Here is an 18,501-nt window from a genome sequence, read left to right as displayed (position 1 = left end):
CAGTGGTTCTCAAAGTGGGGTCCGGGGACCCCCAGCGATCCTTGAAGGTTTTTCAATCCATCAGCTATTTGAAGATATTTTGGTCAAAATGTCCAATAAATATAAATTGTAGTAATTGTGACAATGCAAAATGATATATTCATTATTTAAGGGGATGACAATTAATATTGTCAAACACATCCACAAGCACTTCCAACGTTTTCCTGACATTCTTCATGTCCGATTGGGAAAACAAATGTCATGTGGGCTACTCTGCATGTGTGCAAGGCTGGCCCTGGCCAACATGCTACATGATTTGACCCACCAGGTCACCACCTGGTAGGCATTTATTACACCAGCAGCAACTTCAAAATCATCAAACATCAAAATAGAAATGGAAAAGAATATGCAACTACTAATATGTTGCTTTGTTGAGAGATTGGTTGAATTGATACACTATGTAAAGAGCTTGCTAGACAAAAACAAAACAGTTAGATGTTTTATTTATAGGATTTCAAGGAAGAAACACATCTTTCAAGGTGTTTAAATTCCTTTATTGTTCTGCATTGTGTGGTTTTGTGACAGGAAACCTAAACAAATAAAAAAAAATCCTTTATGAGTATTTTGTTGTCTGGGATTTGTTTGTTTTTTATATATATTTACAAAAGCAGAGTACTACAACTAAAATACTTTCATGTCACGAGAAGAAATTACATGAAACAGTATCACAATTATTATCTGCACTGTAAAAAGAGACATTCAAACTAAGACATGTCAGCCTAGCCCCTTCATTTGTGATACCAAATGTTTCTCATAATGGAACAACGTGAAAAGTGACAGGAAAACAGAGATTAAAACCCTTTTAAAATAGGGTTAGGGAGTCTGTTGTGAACAAGAAAAAAGAAAGATCTATGCCCAACACGTAGCAAGGAGTGCTGCTGTGTTTTTCTTTTGTCTTATGTGTACAATACACTACATTCTATTATTATGAATGGTATTTAATTTGCAGTACTTAATGCCAAGTGAACATCAAAACGTTTCACTGCCTGACTCAGACATGCTCATGTTAAAAAATGAGATTAAAATGAATCCACCTTGTTTGGGGAGACTCCTTAAGCCCGCATAGAGCACAAGACTAGAAGTCTAATTGAACAAACGTCCTTATCAAACAAATCAAACGAGGTTTCAAAGAATGAGAGGAGCGCTGGTGTTTTGTTCCAAAATTGACAGTGAAAGAAATATGGATCCTGGCGAAGGGGTGTGGCTTGACACATGTTGATGACATCACTCTGCAGGAGGAGCCTCCGTAGGTTCCCGAGTCACTGCAGCAAAAGAGAAGGCATTATTACGGTCACATGTTTTAAAGTAATTTTGTTATTATACAGATAGGATCATTGACATCCATGAAATCAATATAATAGTCATTTCTGAATAGTTTTGACCTTTGATCTTTAAACTCAAAGCACAGGTCTTATTAATCATACACGTCTGTAATAAACCTACATATACATTTCACATGATTTAGTTGTAAATACATCTCTATGTAAACAAAAACATTGCATTGGCAACCAAACTTAACAGTAAGTACAGAAAGTAAGGAATAACGGATTAGTTAAAGCACTAAAAAGGGAGAAACTATTTTTAATGGCCACAAAAATACAAAATAATTCAGATAATGAACTTTAAGGTCAAGATTAGATACATTTTAAATTCATATTTAATAATAAAACAAATCTAATCATGTGGATCTTGGGAACGACATGGGAACGACATGGCTCCAATGTGGATCTCAGACTACAAGTGGGCAGCATGTGAGTCATCTATGATGCATGACCATGGCCACGTTTTTCAGCCCGATCGGAGGTCCACTGACCACTATGAATTTAAAGTTGATGGTAAATATTTCTAAAAACATAAGTCATATGTGTGGGGGGAAAAAGGTAACTTAATGGAGATACTCTGTCAGTGTGAAAAAGACATTTGGCACTGATCGTTCCAGCAGTTTGCAAGATTAGCTCTATCATCACACAAGCACACAAAGCTCAAACCACACCAATGGGTCGAGGCACAAACGGTTTTAGCGTTCATCACAGTGTGATATGTCCTGTTGCATGTCGCCACATGTCAACGCAAGTCAATGCAAGTGATTCAATTGGTTCACTTCAATGGTTGCTTGCAACCACCTTCCGTTTATAGACGGCAACGGCGCTATCGGGGATGAAAACGCAACCAAGTGAAAACCCCTTCCAGAGTGGAATCTTTGAAAACGCTCTCCATGTAAACGGGCATGCCTGGTCTACCTGGCAGTGCGTCAGGCACCTAGCCACCTGGCATTGCACACTACAGCATGTTAAATCACGCAGAATAAAAAGGGAGAACGCAACAGGACTTTGCCGTTCTTTCTCTACAGACCGTTGCCCCGTGTAAAGGTAGGCCTAAAAGGCAAAGCTGTCTTACCCGGTGCTACACCTTCCTCCCGGGCTTTCATGCGGGCCACAAAGTTGTAGCTCTTGTTCCTGCGGTAGTTCTCATAGGGGTCGTCTAGTGATACCCCGACTCCTTTATACTGGTCCCACTTGTCCCTGATGTCTCCCCCCTTGATGGGGTCCTGAATGCCCTGCTCCTTCGCCCCCAGACCACCAGAACCACTCCAACCTACAGACAACACACACACACACACAGGACAAGACAGGGAGACATGGGGATCCGATCAAAACAGCAGCACATGCAGCAAAAGTGCGGTGAAGGCGTGTGGAAACAAATAAGAGAATCCTCATGATATGAGGTAATACGATGCACAGAACACACAAAGGGCATACCCATCTTCATGAGGAGCTGGTGGCCTCTATTTTCCTCCCCAAGTCTGGAATCAAGAGGAAGCTTAGGGGGCGCTGCGCCAAGTCCTGATGTGGTGCTGAAGTGAGACATGAAACAGAACTGGTCACTACTTAACACTTACGATAGTAAGATAATAGCAAGTTTTGTCGGCCTTAAACAATGACGTTAATGGCTGCACGCATGCGAAAAACAGGTCCAGGAGCGTTGAACAAGGTGTTGCCTAGCAACGGGAGGTGTTTACAGCGATCCTGTTTTATATCATTAAAAAGGACCTAAAGACGCCTATACACGTCCTTAGCACCCCACGTTTGTATTGAGGACGTGTGCACACATTTTTAGCACAAAAGATGTTTTGTGCATATTACATGTAGGCATCATATAACACCCTAGCAGACACTTGATCATTTAAGCTTGCAAAGTTGAGAATCAGGAAGTAAGGTGAACAAAGTTATGGAGAGGAAGATGGGAGATGGAAAATGAAGAGGGGAATGAGAACATGAATCATATGAGAAAAAGAGAGAGAGGGAGTGACATGACAGAGACTTACGGAGGAGATGAGCTACGTGACTTTGCTCCACGACTTGGCTCCTGACCGCGACTTGGCTCCTGACCGCGACTTGGCTCCTGACCGCGACTTGGCTCCTGACCGCGACCTGGCTCCTGACTTGACTTGGCTCTGCGGCTCTTGGAGGGCGAGCGACTACGGGAACGGGATCTTGAACGTGAGTGACTACGAGATGATCTGGATCTACTCCTGGACCTAAAGAGATAAAGACAGACAGCAAGTAAAATGTTTGCAAGCATTATTTCAGATTTGTTTTTGTACAGTACATCATATTTTGCCATTCACTGAATGGAGCTAAATAGGGAGATCATAGCACCAACAATGCAGTGGTTAGGGATTACAACCTTGTGTAGCTCAGTGGGTAAAGCAGGCTGCAGTGGTGGGGGCTCCTATACCACTGGGGTCACCAATACTGTACTAACTACTAAGCACCCATGGGACTATAAGGAACCTTTATATGCAAGAGTCCCTCAAATAGCATGCATGCAGCATCGTGTGTGTGTGTGTGTGTGTGTGTGTGTGTGTGTGTAATGACCTGGATCGAGAGTAGGAGCGTGATCGGCTGCGCGAGCGAGAGGATCGCGACCGTGACCTGGAGGACTTGGAAGAGCGAGAGCTGGACCGAGAGGAGGACCTTCCTCTGCTACGAGAACGACTCCTGGACCGACTACGCCCGCTGGAGAGAGAAGCAGCATTGAGATCAACAAAAACACAGAATTGTTGCGTCCCAGGGATACAGATTTAAATGTATGCGTGTGGCATGCGCGTACAAATATCGAGTTACCTGTTACGCTTCTCTTGTCCCTTTTTCCTTCTGGCTCTCATCTTGGCTCTGAAGAATTCATACAGGCCATTCTGCTCCCAGCCCTCACTGAGGAGAGAGGGGTGGAAATCCAAGGTAGCTTTAAGCCTGCTTGTCCAACACAACACTTTGCTTGGCTAGCGCGATACTAAACTAATTACGGGAATCAGCTCAGCTGTGGTCAAAATGCCCTATATGTATATTCTGCTTTCTATAACTAATCCAGTATATTGCATATGCTGTTGGGAGGAAACCACCCAACTCCAAAATGCTAATTTTTCAGGAAATTAAGAAAACCTTATATTTTTAAAACAATGCAATACTGCCTCATCAAAGTTAGTGTTGTGACTTTCTATATTGTCAATGACTTCCATGAGAGGGGGAGAGGTGGTGGAGTTAGTTGCTTTAGCAGACAGTTTGAGGGTCAAATGGAGTTAAGTGGTTTTGTCCAAAGCACTTTTTTACTACTTTTCATTGGTTCAATATTTTCAAAACAACACACAGACAAAGAGTGTTCAATAGCACTGATTTATACAAAAGAAAATCCTCCCGACAGCAACGATATGTTGAATTACACATCATTTGGATGAAGTCCATATGTACCTGTTGCGGGGCCGGTCGTGGGACGGGGGACTGTAGAAGGCCTCCACTGCAGCTAGCAGCCTGTCACTGGGGGGCATGGGGGGGGGAAGTCTGATGTCTTTAGGATCTAAGGACTTGTAGTCGTTATCCTCAAGCTGAGCAACGGGGAAGAGTACAGAAGACATCAACACGAGCTACAAAACACACACTGGTTATTAGTTTATCGATTATATACCAGATTTAAATCTACTTGTAGATCAGCTATTTACAGCAAGTGTAAAATCAGCCATTACGACGGCATCAAGGCCCGCCAAAATACATTTTAGTCGACTAAATCACCTGTAGATTTAGTCGACTAAAATCGTATGATAGACTAACACAAAAACATTCCAGGTGACTAAAAGGAAAAGTATTCAGAAGACTAAAATCGAAATTTGCTGCTAAAACAACACAGTGCAACTGGCTTACTTTAACCAGCGGAGCCATGAGGCCGGCCGGCAGGTCAAAGTAGGGGACGTTGGGCACCAGACTGGGGTCGTCGTGGACGGGGGGCTGCGGTCGGTGACGCATGTGGGGCGACTGGCCATTGAAGCCATGGGGAGGTGGGCCAAAGTCCTGGTGCTGGTTCCCACCCCAGGGAGGATGGTCTGGGCCCATGCCCGGAGGAGGAAGCCTCTGGTTTTGATGGTGGTGGGGAGGAGGCCCCATGTCTAAAAGGAGGGGGGGGACGTTAAAATATTTAATAATAATAATTACAGCAAGTAACACTCTTAAAAGTATATATTAATAGAGACCCTGGAGCGAAATGGACATAGTGGCGAATTTGGTATTGCAGCGCTGGTCCAAACACATGAACGGTGAACGCGCTGGTCCGTTGACTATCATTGCGCACGTTCATGATGACACGTGAACGCTGAACGCGTGCAATGATGGTCAACGGCCAGCGCGTTCATGAGTTTGGCCCAATCAATCCCAGAATGCACTCTGTTCCTACCTGGAAGGAGGAGTGAAATCGCCTCATGCGCTTTTGAGCAACTTAATGCAAGTGAATGGGAAGAGAAATCTGGTGCCGTCTCTATTAAAATATACTCTAAGTTCACAAAACGTTTTGGCCATGCACCCGCTGTTACCTCCTGACCTAGCGCCATGACCCCCGACATGGAAATATAAATTGCATAAGCTATATAGGGACATACATTTCCAATTTAAGAGAAAAGAAAAAAAAAAGTTCCACTTGCCAACTTCCCCGTCGCCTCCGGGATATCCCCCGTCACCATAGTCGAAGCGGCCGTGCGGAGGGTACGGCGGCCGGTCAAAGTGGTGTCTGGGAGGGAAGTCGTCTTGCATGAAGCGCGGTGGAAAGCGTCCACCACCGCCACCACCACCTCCAAAGTGAGGCGGCGGAGGGGGCTGGTTGAAGGGAGGGGGCTGCCCGTGGGGAGGGAAGGGCCCTCTGAAGTGGGGAGGCCTCTGTGATGAGAGGAGGCGAGAGTTAAAAAAAACTAAATACGTATTCACTAATTGTTTCTTTTTAACCACAAAGTATCACATTTATTGATCTCACCAAAGATCAATACATTCATTTTTGGATGAGTGTGAGACTGAGGTTGACTGTCCAATACAACATAAATTAAATGAAATAAGAGCCGGCAGTGAGTTGCACTGTGGCAAATAATATTATGACATTAAAATGTTCACATTTTGTCCACTGTCTTTGCACACCAAACATTATGCTGCACCGTCCAGCGTGCCAAATCAAGTACATGTAACAGTAAATGGACCCCTTTTGGTGTTTTAAGCATTACGTTATACTTTAGCTATTGATTAAAATAGCAGATCTACAAGCTCGTAGTGCGGCACTCGGTGCCGCACTATGAACCTGTAGATCTGCTATTTTTTTTTAAATCATGAAAATGTGGTGCAAATATTTGAATATATATTCTTTCACAGAGAACGTTTTTAACTCAAAGCTTTGCTTCTGGGTCCCTGGAACAACATATTTTCAAATGGGCGTCCAATTACATATCATTTCTGGGGTTCCTTGACATACTCATATAGAAACATTATAGATTTTTCAGCAAACTGTCATGATTTAGAAGACATTTTGTAGATTCTGGTTTTAATGGGTTAAAGTAGGGCAGAACAAGCCACGCCAAACATCCGCCACTTGCCATGCGAGGGGGGAAAGGAGGTTCCCTCTGGCCCCAGGGTGGGGGCTGGTCCCCCCACGGAGGCTGGTCATACTGAGAGTTCCAGGACGGGGGACCCTGGTCGGAACCACCACCGGGCCCACTCCAGGGACCTTCCCCGGGCGGGCCTCCCCTCCAGTTCCCTGGGTCCCTCTGGTCGTTCCACATGCCCTCGTGGCTGTTCCAGGGCGGGCAGCCAGGGGGAGGCTGGTTGGGGTCAAAATTTGGAGGCTGAGGAGGGGGAAACAATTATTGGGGTAGGCAGGGTCAGAGGAGACCGACTCCGTTAATTAGGGGTGCAACGGTTCAGTTAGACCACGGTTCGGTTCGAACCTCGGTATGGGGGCCACGGTTTCGGTTCGGTTTCGGTACAGTAAAAAAAAATACCCCCTTGTGAAGTGATCCCCAGGAACGCGCCCTACTGTACCCTCTACTGTACTGTACTGTACTAGTGTCACTGTACTGGCACACACGAAATCATCATATATACAGTTAATAATGTGCGTGTGTGTTAGGTTGTGCACAGGTGGTGAAAAACAACCACGCTGTTTTCATGCTCATACCCAGCCAGCCAGCCAGGCAGTGGCTTGCACCACTCAAAAAAGTTTATTTATAGCATTTTCTTTTCTTCTCTTTTTTTAGCATATATTATTTTATTAGGCATTTCTGCCTTTTCATTATTTTAAAGGGGGGAAAAAACCTCATATTGCTATTTTAATGTGCCTCATCATTATTTTCAAGGGGAAATAAATGCACCTATGCGCTCACACGGGGCATTAAGCACATGCAGGAAAGAGGAGAGGAGAGTGTCTCCTGGGAGGGGAGTCATTCACAGTGAATGCGTCGTGTCTCAGAAAAATAGCCTACAAAAGTTTACAATAAGTCTACATGAGGATTTAAGGATATTATGCTTATATTATTAGAAGAAGGGCTTCTATCTACAGTCATGGATTGGACATGGGAGTATTTTGTTGGTACTTTTCTGACGGAATGATCGTCCTGCTGCGGGTTGTTTTTGCTCTCACTCTCCCTCTTAATTAGCACTCAAACAGCGAGTGCAGATGCAGAATCAGATCTGAACAAACTTACAACGACCGTGCTTAGAAGCCTGTTGGCGCGAGGTTACTCCGCTGTGTGTGTCTCTGTGTATGACGATCAATAATTATTCCAAGAACGACGTTTAAAGACGAGTGCTGGATTCTCCTCATCATGCCGTCTCTCTCTCTCTGTGTGTGTGTGTGTGTGTGTAGGGGGTGGGCCGACAGAGTGCTACACTTCTGTGACCGAAAGAGTGCTAGACTTCTTAGTAGGACGGTGTGTGACCGATAGAGTGCTAGACTTCTAAGTAGGCCAGTGTGTGACCGAGAAATACATTCTTCGCAGCTGTAATAAATTAATTAATGCAAACCGAAATAGCGCGGTTCATTAGAGCGCATTGAACCGTGTATGTGGAACCGAACGGTTCGGTTTTCGGTTGAAAACCGTTGCACCCCTACCGTTAATGGAGGTCACAAGAGTCAAGACACTTCTGCGTCACAAAGTGACTCACCGGCTGGTTTGGATTCCAAGGTCCCATGTGCTGGGGGTCATACCAGTTGGGCTTAGAGGAAGGGATGTCTGGGGGGCCACTGGTGTTGCTGGGATCCTGCTGTCTAGATGAACCCCCGTCGTACTCTCCTGGAGGAGGGACTGACATGGAGGCCTTCACATCTCCTGCTCACAGCACACAACGCAAAACACAACACACACACACACGATCAGAAACAAACAGGATGTGGAATTCAACGAAACGGGTGGTACGTTCCTCACCACAAATATCACAATCCATACCAGGGCTGTGCATTCTCTAAATAAGTGGTTTTCAACCCTTTTCATATCAAAATTATTGATTAATTATTAATTATTATTAATTCAGCATTTGAGCCACAGACCACCATTTGATGAGATTTAGCCTCTCAGACCCAACACACAAATTAAGTAATGCAGATGTTTAACTACAATAATTAAACTCTTTGAGAGTCTAAAGAGTCTCCCTGTGATGAAACTCTCAAGAGTTAAAGCATCTATAAGGGTCCATTTGGTTACCAACTCTCCATCATTTAGCTGTGGACCACCCGGAACCCCCCCCCCCCCCACTCGAGGAACCCTGGTTGAAAATCACTGCTCTATAAAAATCCATAGCATACCATAATCCATGCTGCTCTGCGTGTTCTCACCGGCTTGCGAGGTCACGGGCGCCGGCTTCTCGGCCTCTGCGGCGGCGGCGGCAGCAGCGAGCTGTTCCACAGCGGCGGCCTGCGCTGCTGCCGCTGCCGCCACGGCGGCCTGCTGCTGCTGCTGCTTAAGGGTGGCCACAAACTCCTCGTGCTGAGTCTTCAACACCTGGATCTGCTGCTGGAAGGCCAGCTGCACAGGCTGCACCACCGCTGCATACTCTGTTATCAGAGATGCCTAGAGGGGAAAGACACACAGAGAGAGAGATGCTATACTATAACTGGGTTCTTTACCATGTTTACTTTAACGCTTATGGTGCCGCTGAATATTTCAGAATAAAGGCGCTAGAGTGCCAAGCTGAAAATGCCCGCCTTCCCTTTTTCCGGGGACTTCATCTGATCTCCCTTTAGAAGCGATAATATTGTAACCGAGACGCATCATGAAGTCAAACAGGTCGGGAGGGGCTGAGCAAGGCGCTGCCTAGCAACGGCGGTTTTCCCCAAAAAATATTTTAGCAATTTAAGACGTGCCCACATGTCCTTAACACCCGTGGTTTTATTCGATAAGACGTGTGTGGAGTCTGTGGACCTCCTAGGCATCAGAAGTGTTGAAAGTGAGTAGTTTCTCTCACCTGGTACTGGCCCAGGCCCAGCGCTGGGCTCTGGAGCTGTTGAATTGTCACGTCATCAAAGTAGCCATTCTTCTCCCAAAGCTGCAGCAACTATAGGAAGAAAAAGAGAGAGAATTGAAAGCAAGGGAACACAGTTACGAATAGAACGCAATTGGCTCTACAGTACATTGACTTTAGTTACACTGTGCCATTTTCTATCGTTTTCCCCATTGTGGAGAGTGTTTTCAATTAAGACAATACAAATAGTAGAACGCACTGAGCAAGCTGCATCCAGTTAAAAACAGTTAAAAACTTTAAAACAGTTCACAGTGAGACTGCTGTGGAGGACAGATGCCGGCACACGACAAGTTGGTCTCCAGCCGAATTTGAACCGTGGCGATTATGCGATTGTCTATGGCATAAATTTGACGGAATTGTCAATATATTTAGTCATAGTTTTAGTCATCATAGCTTAGTTTTCATTTAGTTTTAGTCAGTGAAAAAAGGTAGTCAACGAACATTTTTCGTTGACGAAAACAACACTGCACCACTGATTGAAAACCACTGGTCTATGGAGTTACCCTGGTGATCTTTTGTTGCTTGTCTTCCTCCACGGCCAGGAAACTGGTACAGTAGATAGGCACCACCACCTTCTGCAGCGCTGCCAGCAAGTCCCTTTGCTGCTTCCGTTGGCTGGAAGGGCATATCACAGAACACTCATTACAACATAATTATGCAAGAAAATAGAAAACACACAGCTATTCCGTTTGATTCCAGTGATTGAGAGAAATCAAAGATGTTTCTGAATGAATTTACCAGTGATGGAGGACATCATTTGTCAGATAGATGAGATGCAAGCGGAGCTCAAAGTGCGCAGAGTCAGCGGTAATGCGGTTGCGAAGGTGTGTCGTCATCAACTCGCAGTGTGGCGGCGCCTTGGCGTTGGTGAACATCCAGTTTTTCCCACCCTGAGATCAGACAGACATGCATGCGTCACATATTGATTAGCCTCGGAAACCCAGACATTTTTATTTCCGAGGAGAAAAGAAAGTCTGGGTCTGAGTCCACTTCAATTTGGCATAGAGTAGCACAAATGTTGATCACTCTCTGCTGATTTCTGAATTTAAATTGACGCACACACACACGTACACGTACACACACACTCCTCTATCTCTCTCTCTCTGTCGTTAATTAGAATGAATTAGTCTCATGTCGTGCAGCTGCATCTAGATTCTCTAGTAATCTAGTAATATCTCAGATTATTTTTGTCTCAAAACAAGCTTGATTTGTGGCTCATTTCTATAAAGTCTAAACAATATGATCCTCGGTTACAAAATGTATGTTTTGGGTGAATTAAATAACATTCGCAGGACACGTTACATAGCAGCTTTTGACATCCTGACTCGCAGTTTCCGGGTAAAACTGGTTTTCAAACTAAAACCGTGCAGTTGAAGTGAACTGGTAGCAAATCTGTGAGTTCCTTTTCAGCCACTAGATGGCAACGTTGTCTGTAAATGAGTCAATATCTATTGTGGGCTTACAGAGATGGCGTCTTTGGTACAGGTGTCTATGATGGGTTGCAGCAGGTTGTCAAACTCTGTGACGTCCAGTCCCGTTTCCAACAGCAGTTTCTGTGTCTGCTGATCCATGGCCAGAGCTATAGCTGCTGTCACTTGCTCCTACAGGACATCAAGAGGCAATATAACCCAATCAATAAATAAATCAAAGTCCTCATATCAACCGTTTGCTTATGTGGGTCACATTTCACTGCTTGCAAGAATGTGATCTATTCTGTCAACAGTACATATGTTTTGTTAATATGATGTTTAAAGTCTGACAAGCATCCATTTGTTACGACATACAGCTTGAAACGCTGTATGATTCCCAGGTATGTTGAGAGACATTAAAATCCGTGAGCCAATAGTCGGTGGGAGGACGTCTGCTCTACCTGTCTGAGAGTGAGCAGGTGTTGTTCTTGTTGCTGAAGGTTCCATTCGCTCTGCTGGACGAGCTCATCAATGGAAGGAGCTGCAGGCGGCTGGATTGTGGGCGTAGCAATAATGGGCATTGGTGGAGGGACATCAACCACGTCTTTAGCCCCTGGAATGTACATGTCTGAAAAACAGCAGTAGGGCAGGCTTAGTCTGGCATATTCTTATCACATAAGAATATGCAATCATCGTAGATGATATACGATTATGTTATGGTATAATCCATGTTGTCTTGTCAAATGCCCACAAGCAGCTTCAAGTAAACTTACATAGGGTAAGTGGAAGGCATTTCCAGGAGCAAAGCCAGAATACTGATTTAAGATAAATGTATACATGCATGCATCTTCACATCCAGTAAATAATTAAAACAGTCAACTGCTGGGCTGCACAATTACAAAAAAAGGGACATGCTACTGCAGCTTCCAACTGATAAGATTCAGGTTCTGTTGACTCAACAGGCACCGGTCTAGTTCAAAATAGGCTGGTACTCAACAGTGTTGAGTACCAGCCTATTTTGGAACGACGCAAATAGGGAATGTTACGATTAATGTAATGCATGCCCCACCCAGTTGTGCAATTTACCGGTCATACCAAGTAGCCATTGTAACCGTCCGTTTGTCTGTGTCCCTTTTGTGCCCATGTTAAAAGTGGACTGACTAACCAATCGAATGGAAGATGTGGGGAATTTGCCATAGAAAGCTTAGGCTGGGGTTGCCGGGAGGAGCACACGTTGGTTAGATACACCAACAGTCCGACAGGCATTAGTGCAACAACACCGTCGCTCCCGACATGCATGCCGGTTAGAACTAACACGCGGCGGGGTTAAAACTTTGGGTTTTGGGTAGGGTGTCGGACTAATGCCTTTCAGACTGTCGGACCAAACACATGCATTACTCAATTGGCTCACTTGGGCCACAGCCCATGGGCGTATGAGTCGGATTGGTAGTTCTGGACAACAGCCTATTCAACCAATTTCATGCCGTACACTCAACTGCCTGGGGTCGTCTGCAACACGTGTGCCGAATTTGAAGTTGGTCGGTCGAATGTATGTATTTTAAGATTAGCAAGCAGAGAAAACTCCTGAGGTCAAGCCACGATAAACAGTAAGGTAAGGGGTATACATACACGCAACGCATTCATATTATCTAAATCGCGCAGCCCGTAACTACAGCGATACTGTGTCCGAAGCAACAAGAAACTAATCAGATTACGATGACTCAAACAACACAGCCTTGCTTAAAGAAAGGTCACCAGGCTCCCTTGTCTTGGCTCAGCACTGGGATCACACTCTGAGTCATCACGCAATGAGCCATTCAGTGCAATAGCAATTTTTTAGCAGCAGAATTGAGAAGATATCCCCAATAGAGGTGCTCCGATCGATCGATTTTCACTCCAAATGACTCGATCGGTGATCAGCAATTTATAAAAGTAAATCAGATGTGTTAGTATAATGTCGTTTTGCATCTTTGTGACAGGCTTAAACATTCTCCCCTTCATCCACACACAGGAATAGTTTGACGTGGGTTTTGACATATATAATAATTTTGGAAATAGTCACATTTTCCCCAAGTTCGGTATATCGGCCGATCGTGAGAAAAACAATCAGTGATCAGTCCCAAAAATCGGAGCACCTCTAACACCCAAGATATATTCCATCAGGTCAAAAGAATATATACCCCTCTCAAAGATTTATTCAAACATGAATGCAACAAAACATTTGCTAAATACAAATCTTTAAGGCACAGGTGTGATAATGTCCAGAAAATATGTGCATAAAACACACTGTGACTTTCCAAGTGTCATTCAAATTCATGTGTGAAAACTGGTTCCCAATAAATACCTTCTGGCTTATATTCCTCACAATCGTGGGCAGAGGGATCTAGAGAGAAGAAAACTTTAATGCATTTCAGTGGCATTACATGAGTAGCAGGATTGGTCATCAGATCATTATCAGTCACAGTACATAAACTGAAAGCTTAGCAAGGATTTCTTTATGGATATCTAAGCACAGGTTGTTTTAAGGGTGTTTTTCTTTTTCGTCCCACAATCCTCGTTTCTTTCTCCACATTGTTGTCCTAGTTTTGCACCTATAACAGTCTGCTTGGGTGTCTGTGTGTGCACATAGTATTCCTCCTTCCACTAGCTTTTCATTATCCCCAGACAGAGCAAGCTTAGCTAACTTTGTCTAATTTGAGGATAGCTGCCTGTTTAAAGGACAACTTTGTTTTTCTTTTCAACCAACGTTCATGTTTTAGGACGGTTATTAGAGAAAATAAAAGATGTTACCGTTTTAGCGGTATTAGCTATTTTTGACAGAGGGGACGGGGGAATTCAAACAAGTGGCTAAATATGTCTTTTACACAATTCTACGGTGATTACTTTATTATAGTCCTACTACTAGACTGCCCAAAATTACATCTGATCTGGCCACAAAAGATCGGTTTGACTTTGAATGCCCCCACGCCCCAAAAGAAAAAAAAATGAACACATCTTTTACTTTCTCTAATAACAACCTAAAACCTGAACCTTGGTTGGAAAAGGAGAAAAAAAAGGCCTTTACGCATAGCACATCCAATCCCATATTGTTCAGGCAATGCTGGAATCTGTTATAGAGAAAACAGACAGGAGAAGCCATGTGAAACCTTTTAACAATTAGTTGTGGAAAGTAGGCTAACAATAGCCTACTTACCACAACCAGGTCAGATAGGACTAGGACCAGATCCTTCAATCTTGAAGGCTTCTCTACAGATCTACAAGTTATGCAACACATCATTAGCTTGTAGAGCTGTTAGTTTTGGAAAATAACACCGTTGTTCGATGCAGTTTAAATTAAGTTAGTTTCCCTTTGGCTCTGGCATGCTCCATTTGGTCCTGTGGTGAAATAAATTGCTTGCAACACACAGTAGCTTGAGGCTGTTATTCAGCTGCAGAAGAAAGTGGAAGCGTATTAGTAATATGTCATGTCACACGCGCTGCTACAGCTGGTGTGCTGTGCTAGATGGAAGGAGAAAAAGTATGAATAGAAATGCATTTGTAATTGTAATACCATAAAAATACTTAACACGCTGAAACTGAATTTGCATATGTTTGGACAGTTCAGTCTAGATCAGCGATCCCCAAACCTTTTTGGCTGTGCACCCCCCTAACCTAGCTGACGCACACCCCAACGCAAATTGGCCGAAAATGATTATGGCAAATAATCACAGAATGTCACTGCACTGAGACATGCAGCTGCTGTATACTCCTGCAGCTGCTCTATACATCTCTTTACAACAGTGTTTTATCGGATTTTGCTGTTTGTGCTAAATAACCTGCATTACCCTTCTCATGTCACGCACCACAAGGGGTGCGTGCCGTGCAGGCACCCCTGGTTTGGGGTTTGGGAACCCCTGGTCTAGATTAATGAACATCCTACCTGGGTCGTGTTGTTTTCCCCCATTCTGAATTCCCATCCCATCCCATTTTTTCTATATAAGAATAAGAATTGTTCCAAAAATAAACAAATGATCCTGGCGGTTTCACTCATATGGATATGAAAAATCAACTAAATGCTAATGTCACTACCGCTTAATTAATTAAAATTTTGGCAGAAACAAGACTGTAATCAAATAATAGTGACTGACTTACTATCGTAAACGATACAGTGCCACCTCCCTGACAATATTGCGGAGAGATAGTTATAATCTCCATAGAGAAATTGCTTCTGCAACCCAGGGGATGAGCGAGTGATTCGGAATTAGCTTTGGGAGATAATTATTATTCATTATACCAACACTGACTGAACTCTCCAAGATCATTGTTATGTGAATACAGTTTTGGGGACAGACTTTCTTTTTGACTACATACGCTGCTGTTGCGCAAAAACAAGCTTGCACTTGTAGTAACCAAAGTATTCCCCTCCAAAGAGAAATGAGAACTTTGGGTTGTCCTTCTGTTTCTCCATCGTCATCTTCTCAAACTCTGGCCCATTCCGAGCCACGAACTGGGCCAGCTTATCAATGACATTCCTCAGCTCTTGATCTGCACAGAGGAAAACAAACAAAACATATTGGAAAAAGACAGGCACAATGATCTCAAATGGCTGTACTCCAACTATCCTTTTACCTAGCAGTCAGTTTTTACTTAGGCCCTCTAAACGGCACCAGTCTAGTGTAGTTTATAGTGTACAGACTGTACAGTACTTTACAGTATTACTTTATAGTACATTATCACACACCACACACACACACACACACACACACACACAATTTTTAACAAAAAACAAACATTGTGTTTAATTTACATTACTGTTGTGATAAAGTGTGGTGACCGTTTATTTTACTTTTTACATAAGCTTGTTTTGTCTCGTACAGAAGAGTCCAGGTGAGCATGAGAGCTAAACTGGAGGTTCATTATGCATTTTACATTTCTATTTAACATAATAGTAACATAAGAGGAAATTAGTGGAAATAATGGGAAACAGGGGGCAAAACTAGAATGGCAATGAATGAGTGGTGAGTGGAATGCTGCCACCTGGAAAAAGCGAACTCTAGAGTCTAGAGGATCAAGACCACCATAGATGGATTTTGACAGTTGCATAATGATATGAAAGCTAAAGTCAGACTCGATCCGAGGCTAATTGCACAGTGTCTTGACGTGCACTGAAAAAGCCTCTCAATCAATGCTTCGCGCAGTGACTGACGAGTTGTGATCAACAAAGTCTATGGTTACATGTATATGTATCTGGCGCGTTGCTGAACCAAATAATGTATGTCAGACTCATAATGTCAGTGGTTTTCAACCAGTGGTCCTTTGATTGATTGATTTAAATATGTATTAACAGTTTGCAGAATTACAGTACATTTCAAGCACAACTCAATACAAAAGACTGTTAACTGTGAGTGGACGACCCAATAAAGCATTACACTTGTTTACAAGAGGGTCCACCTTGTTCAATTCATCAAAACATTTAGAGACGTACAAATAGACACTTATATAGCCAAAGAACAGAACAGGAATTCATCATAAAGGAGGTAAAAAGGGAAAAGAAACAGGGGGAAAACAAAGGGGGGGGGGGGGGGATTCCGATTTAACGGGGGCCAGCTCGAATTGCAGCCGTCCGTCCGTAGGTTGCCCTTTGAGAGCGGTTTTGAAGGAGTCAAGGGATTCACATATCTTAATGACTGTTGGTAGGGCGTTCCACATTTTGGTGGCATAGGAGCGAAAATCATTTAGTCCCTTGGTTTGTGCCGAATCTGCGTTGTACATGGTTTGTTGCACTCCCTCTGGTGTTGTGGGTGTGGACTTCGTTAACATTAAGGAAGTATTTAGACAGGTACATGGGTATCTTGGTGGTGTATCGAATCTTGTGGACCAGACCCATTGCAAGATGCTGTACTCTTTCGTCGACCCTAAGCCATTCCAGCCTGTCAAAGTGGGCAGGGGTGAGGCCAAGACGCCAAGTAGGAGCCTGACCAGTTTGTTTTGGGAGGTCTGGACTCTGGAGCCTTGAGGGAGTTCCCAATGTGGTCTCCAGCTATGATGGAGAGTTGGTAATCAAATGGACCCCATCTTTAAGTCTTGAGAGAGAGGGTCCATTTGGTTTCATTTTACAGAAATTTACACTATTATTGTTAAACATCAGCATTACAGTTAATTTACAAGAAGTCTACACAATTAGAGAATGTAGAAGAATTTACATTTTGATCAACGTTTGCCTGTTTTATCTCTTCTAATGGTACCCACATCAATCCAGCATCTTATCAAACGATTACAACATATTCTTTAGTTTTTGGTCCGAGAGGCTACATCAAAATAGTGGTCCGCGCGTGGCTCAAATGCAGAATAAATAATGGACCCCTGTGATATGAAAACGGGTTGAAAAACCACAGATGTATGTGATAGAAGTGTATATCTGTACGTCTCTAAATGTTTTGAAACTTCTGATGAATTGAAAATGGTGGACCCTGTTGTAAACAATTGTATTGCTTTTGTGGTGTCTCGTCCACTGTTACAGTAACAGTTTTTGTATTGACTTCATGCTTTCGTTTGAAATGTACCCATTCTACATACTGTTAATAACATTTTCAATCAATCAGCCAATGAATGGATTGCATGATAGCCATTATTAGCCAGTTAGCTGAAATAGCTGCACGCACACATCCACTGTTGCTTGCAGCCAGCTAGCAGGACGGCTAGCTATAAAGCTAACGCTCAATGGGAATGTTAAAAACAAAGCTCACCTTCTGGGGCTGTGGGGATATCCATGTTGGTCTGCAGTCACAGCGAACCCGCTGAACGTCAACAAACTCCGCAAATTAATATTATAAATGTAAGTTGTGTGATTGAAATTTAAATATTGGCCCTGAAAATATTTCCACCATTTCCAAAAATGAATAATGTACTAGTACCCCGGAAGTGTTACTGTTTTGCGAAAGTTGCGACTCGATCGCGATGATGAGCGCCGCCTGTGGTCAGGAGGAGAACGAATGTTGTTATTTTCTTTTTTCTTTTTTTGCAAAGGTGTGTTGTGTTCATAGATCGTATAGGGCTATAGGCTATGTGTAGTATATTATAGTATGACTAGTACAGTACTCATATATGTGGATCTAGCTGAATTATATATTGTAACGACCCTGCGAAAGACCCATGCTAAACATATGTTACAATATTCTTTTACATTTGGTTCACCATGCCTGGTGTTTTCTGAGGCTGATTTGAAAACTGTCAAGTGATATTTCTTCCTCAGCCTA

General features: G+C 43.5%; 1 protein-coding gene across 2 annotated transcripts; it reads right to left on the bottom strand.

Annotated features, from left to right (window-relative positions):
- Window positions 1–356: 356 nt before the first annotated feature.
- On the bottom strand, window positions 357–18,136 carry cherp (calcium homeostasis endoplasmic reticulum protein). Of its 2 annotated transcripts, none has more exons than XM_080769750.1 (20): window positions 17,992–18,136; window positions 15,617–15,790; window positions 13,611–13,649; window positions 11,728–11,894; window positions 11,321–11,458; window positions 10,596–10,747; window positions 10,361–10,472; window positions 9,801–9,890; window positions 9,172–9,406; window positions 8,505–8,668; window positions 6,938–7,186; window positions 6,005–6,236; window positions 5,235–5,476; window positions 4,788–4,921; window positions 4,167–4,253; window positions 3,918–4,058; window positions 3,365–3,577; window positions 2,799–2,893; window positions 2,437–2,634; window positions 357–1,301 (listed from the first exon to the last, which is right to left on the bottom strand). In XM_080769750.1, exons 1-20 carry the CDS (start codon window positions 18,014–18,016, stop codon window positions 1,264–1,266), a joined length of 2,925 nt encoding a protein of 974 aa, XP_080625876.1. In that variant the 5' UTR covers window positions 18,017–18,136; the 3' UTR covers window positions 357–1,263. The 2 variants fall into 2 exon arrangements, with proteins under 2 accessions (XP_080625876.1, XP_080625875.1); XM_080769749.1 differs by having other exon boundaries at window positions 358–1,301; window positions 9,142–9,406.
- Between the last annotated feature and the right edge of the window lie 365 nt (window positions 18,137–18,501).

Source organism: Protomyctophum bolini, assembly GCF_963924005.1.
Source record: "Protomyctophum bolini genome assembly, chromosome: 8".
Lineage (NCBI taxonomy): Eukaryota > Metazoa > Chordata > Actinopteri > Myctophiformes > Myctophidae > Protomyctophum > Protomyctophum bolini.
The sequence above is the reverse complement of the archived record's forward strand: the minus strand, read 5'-3'. Positions and strand labels throughout refer to the sequence as shown.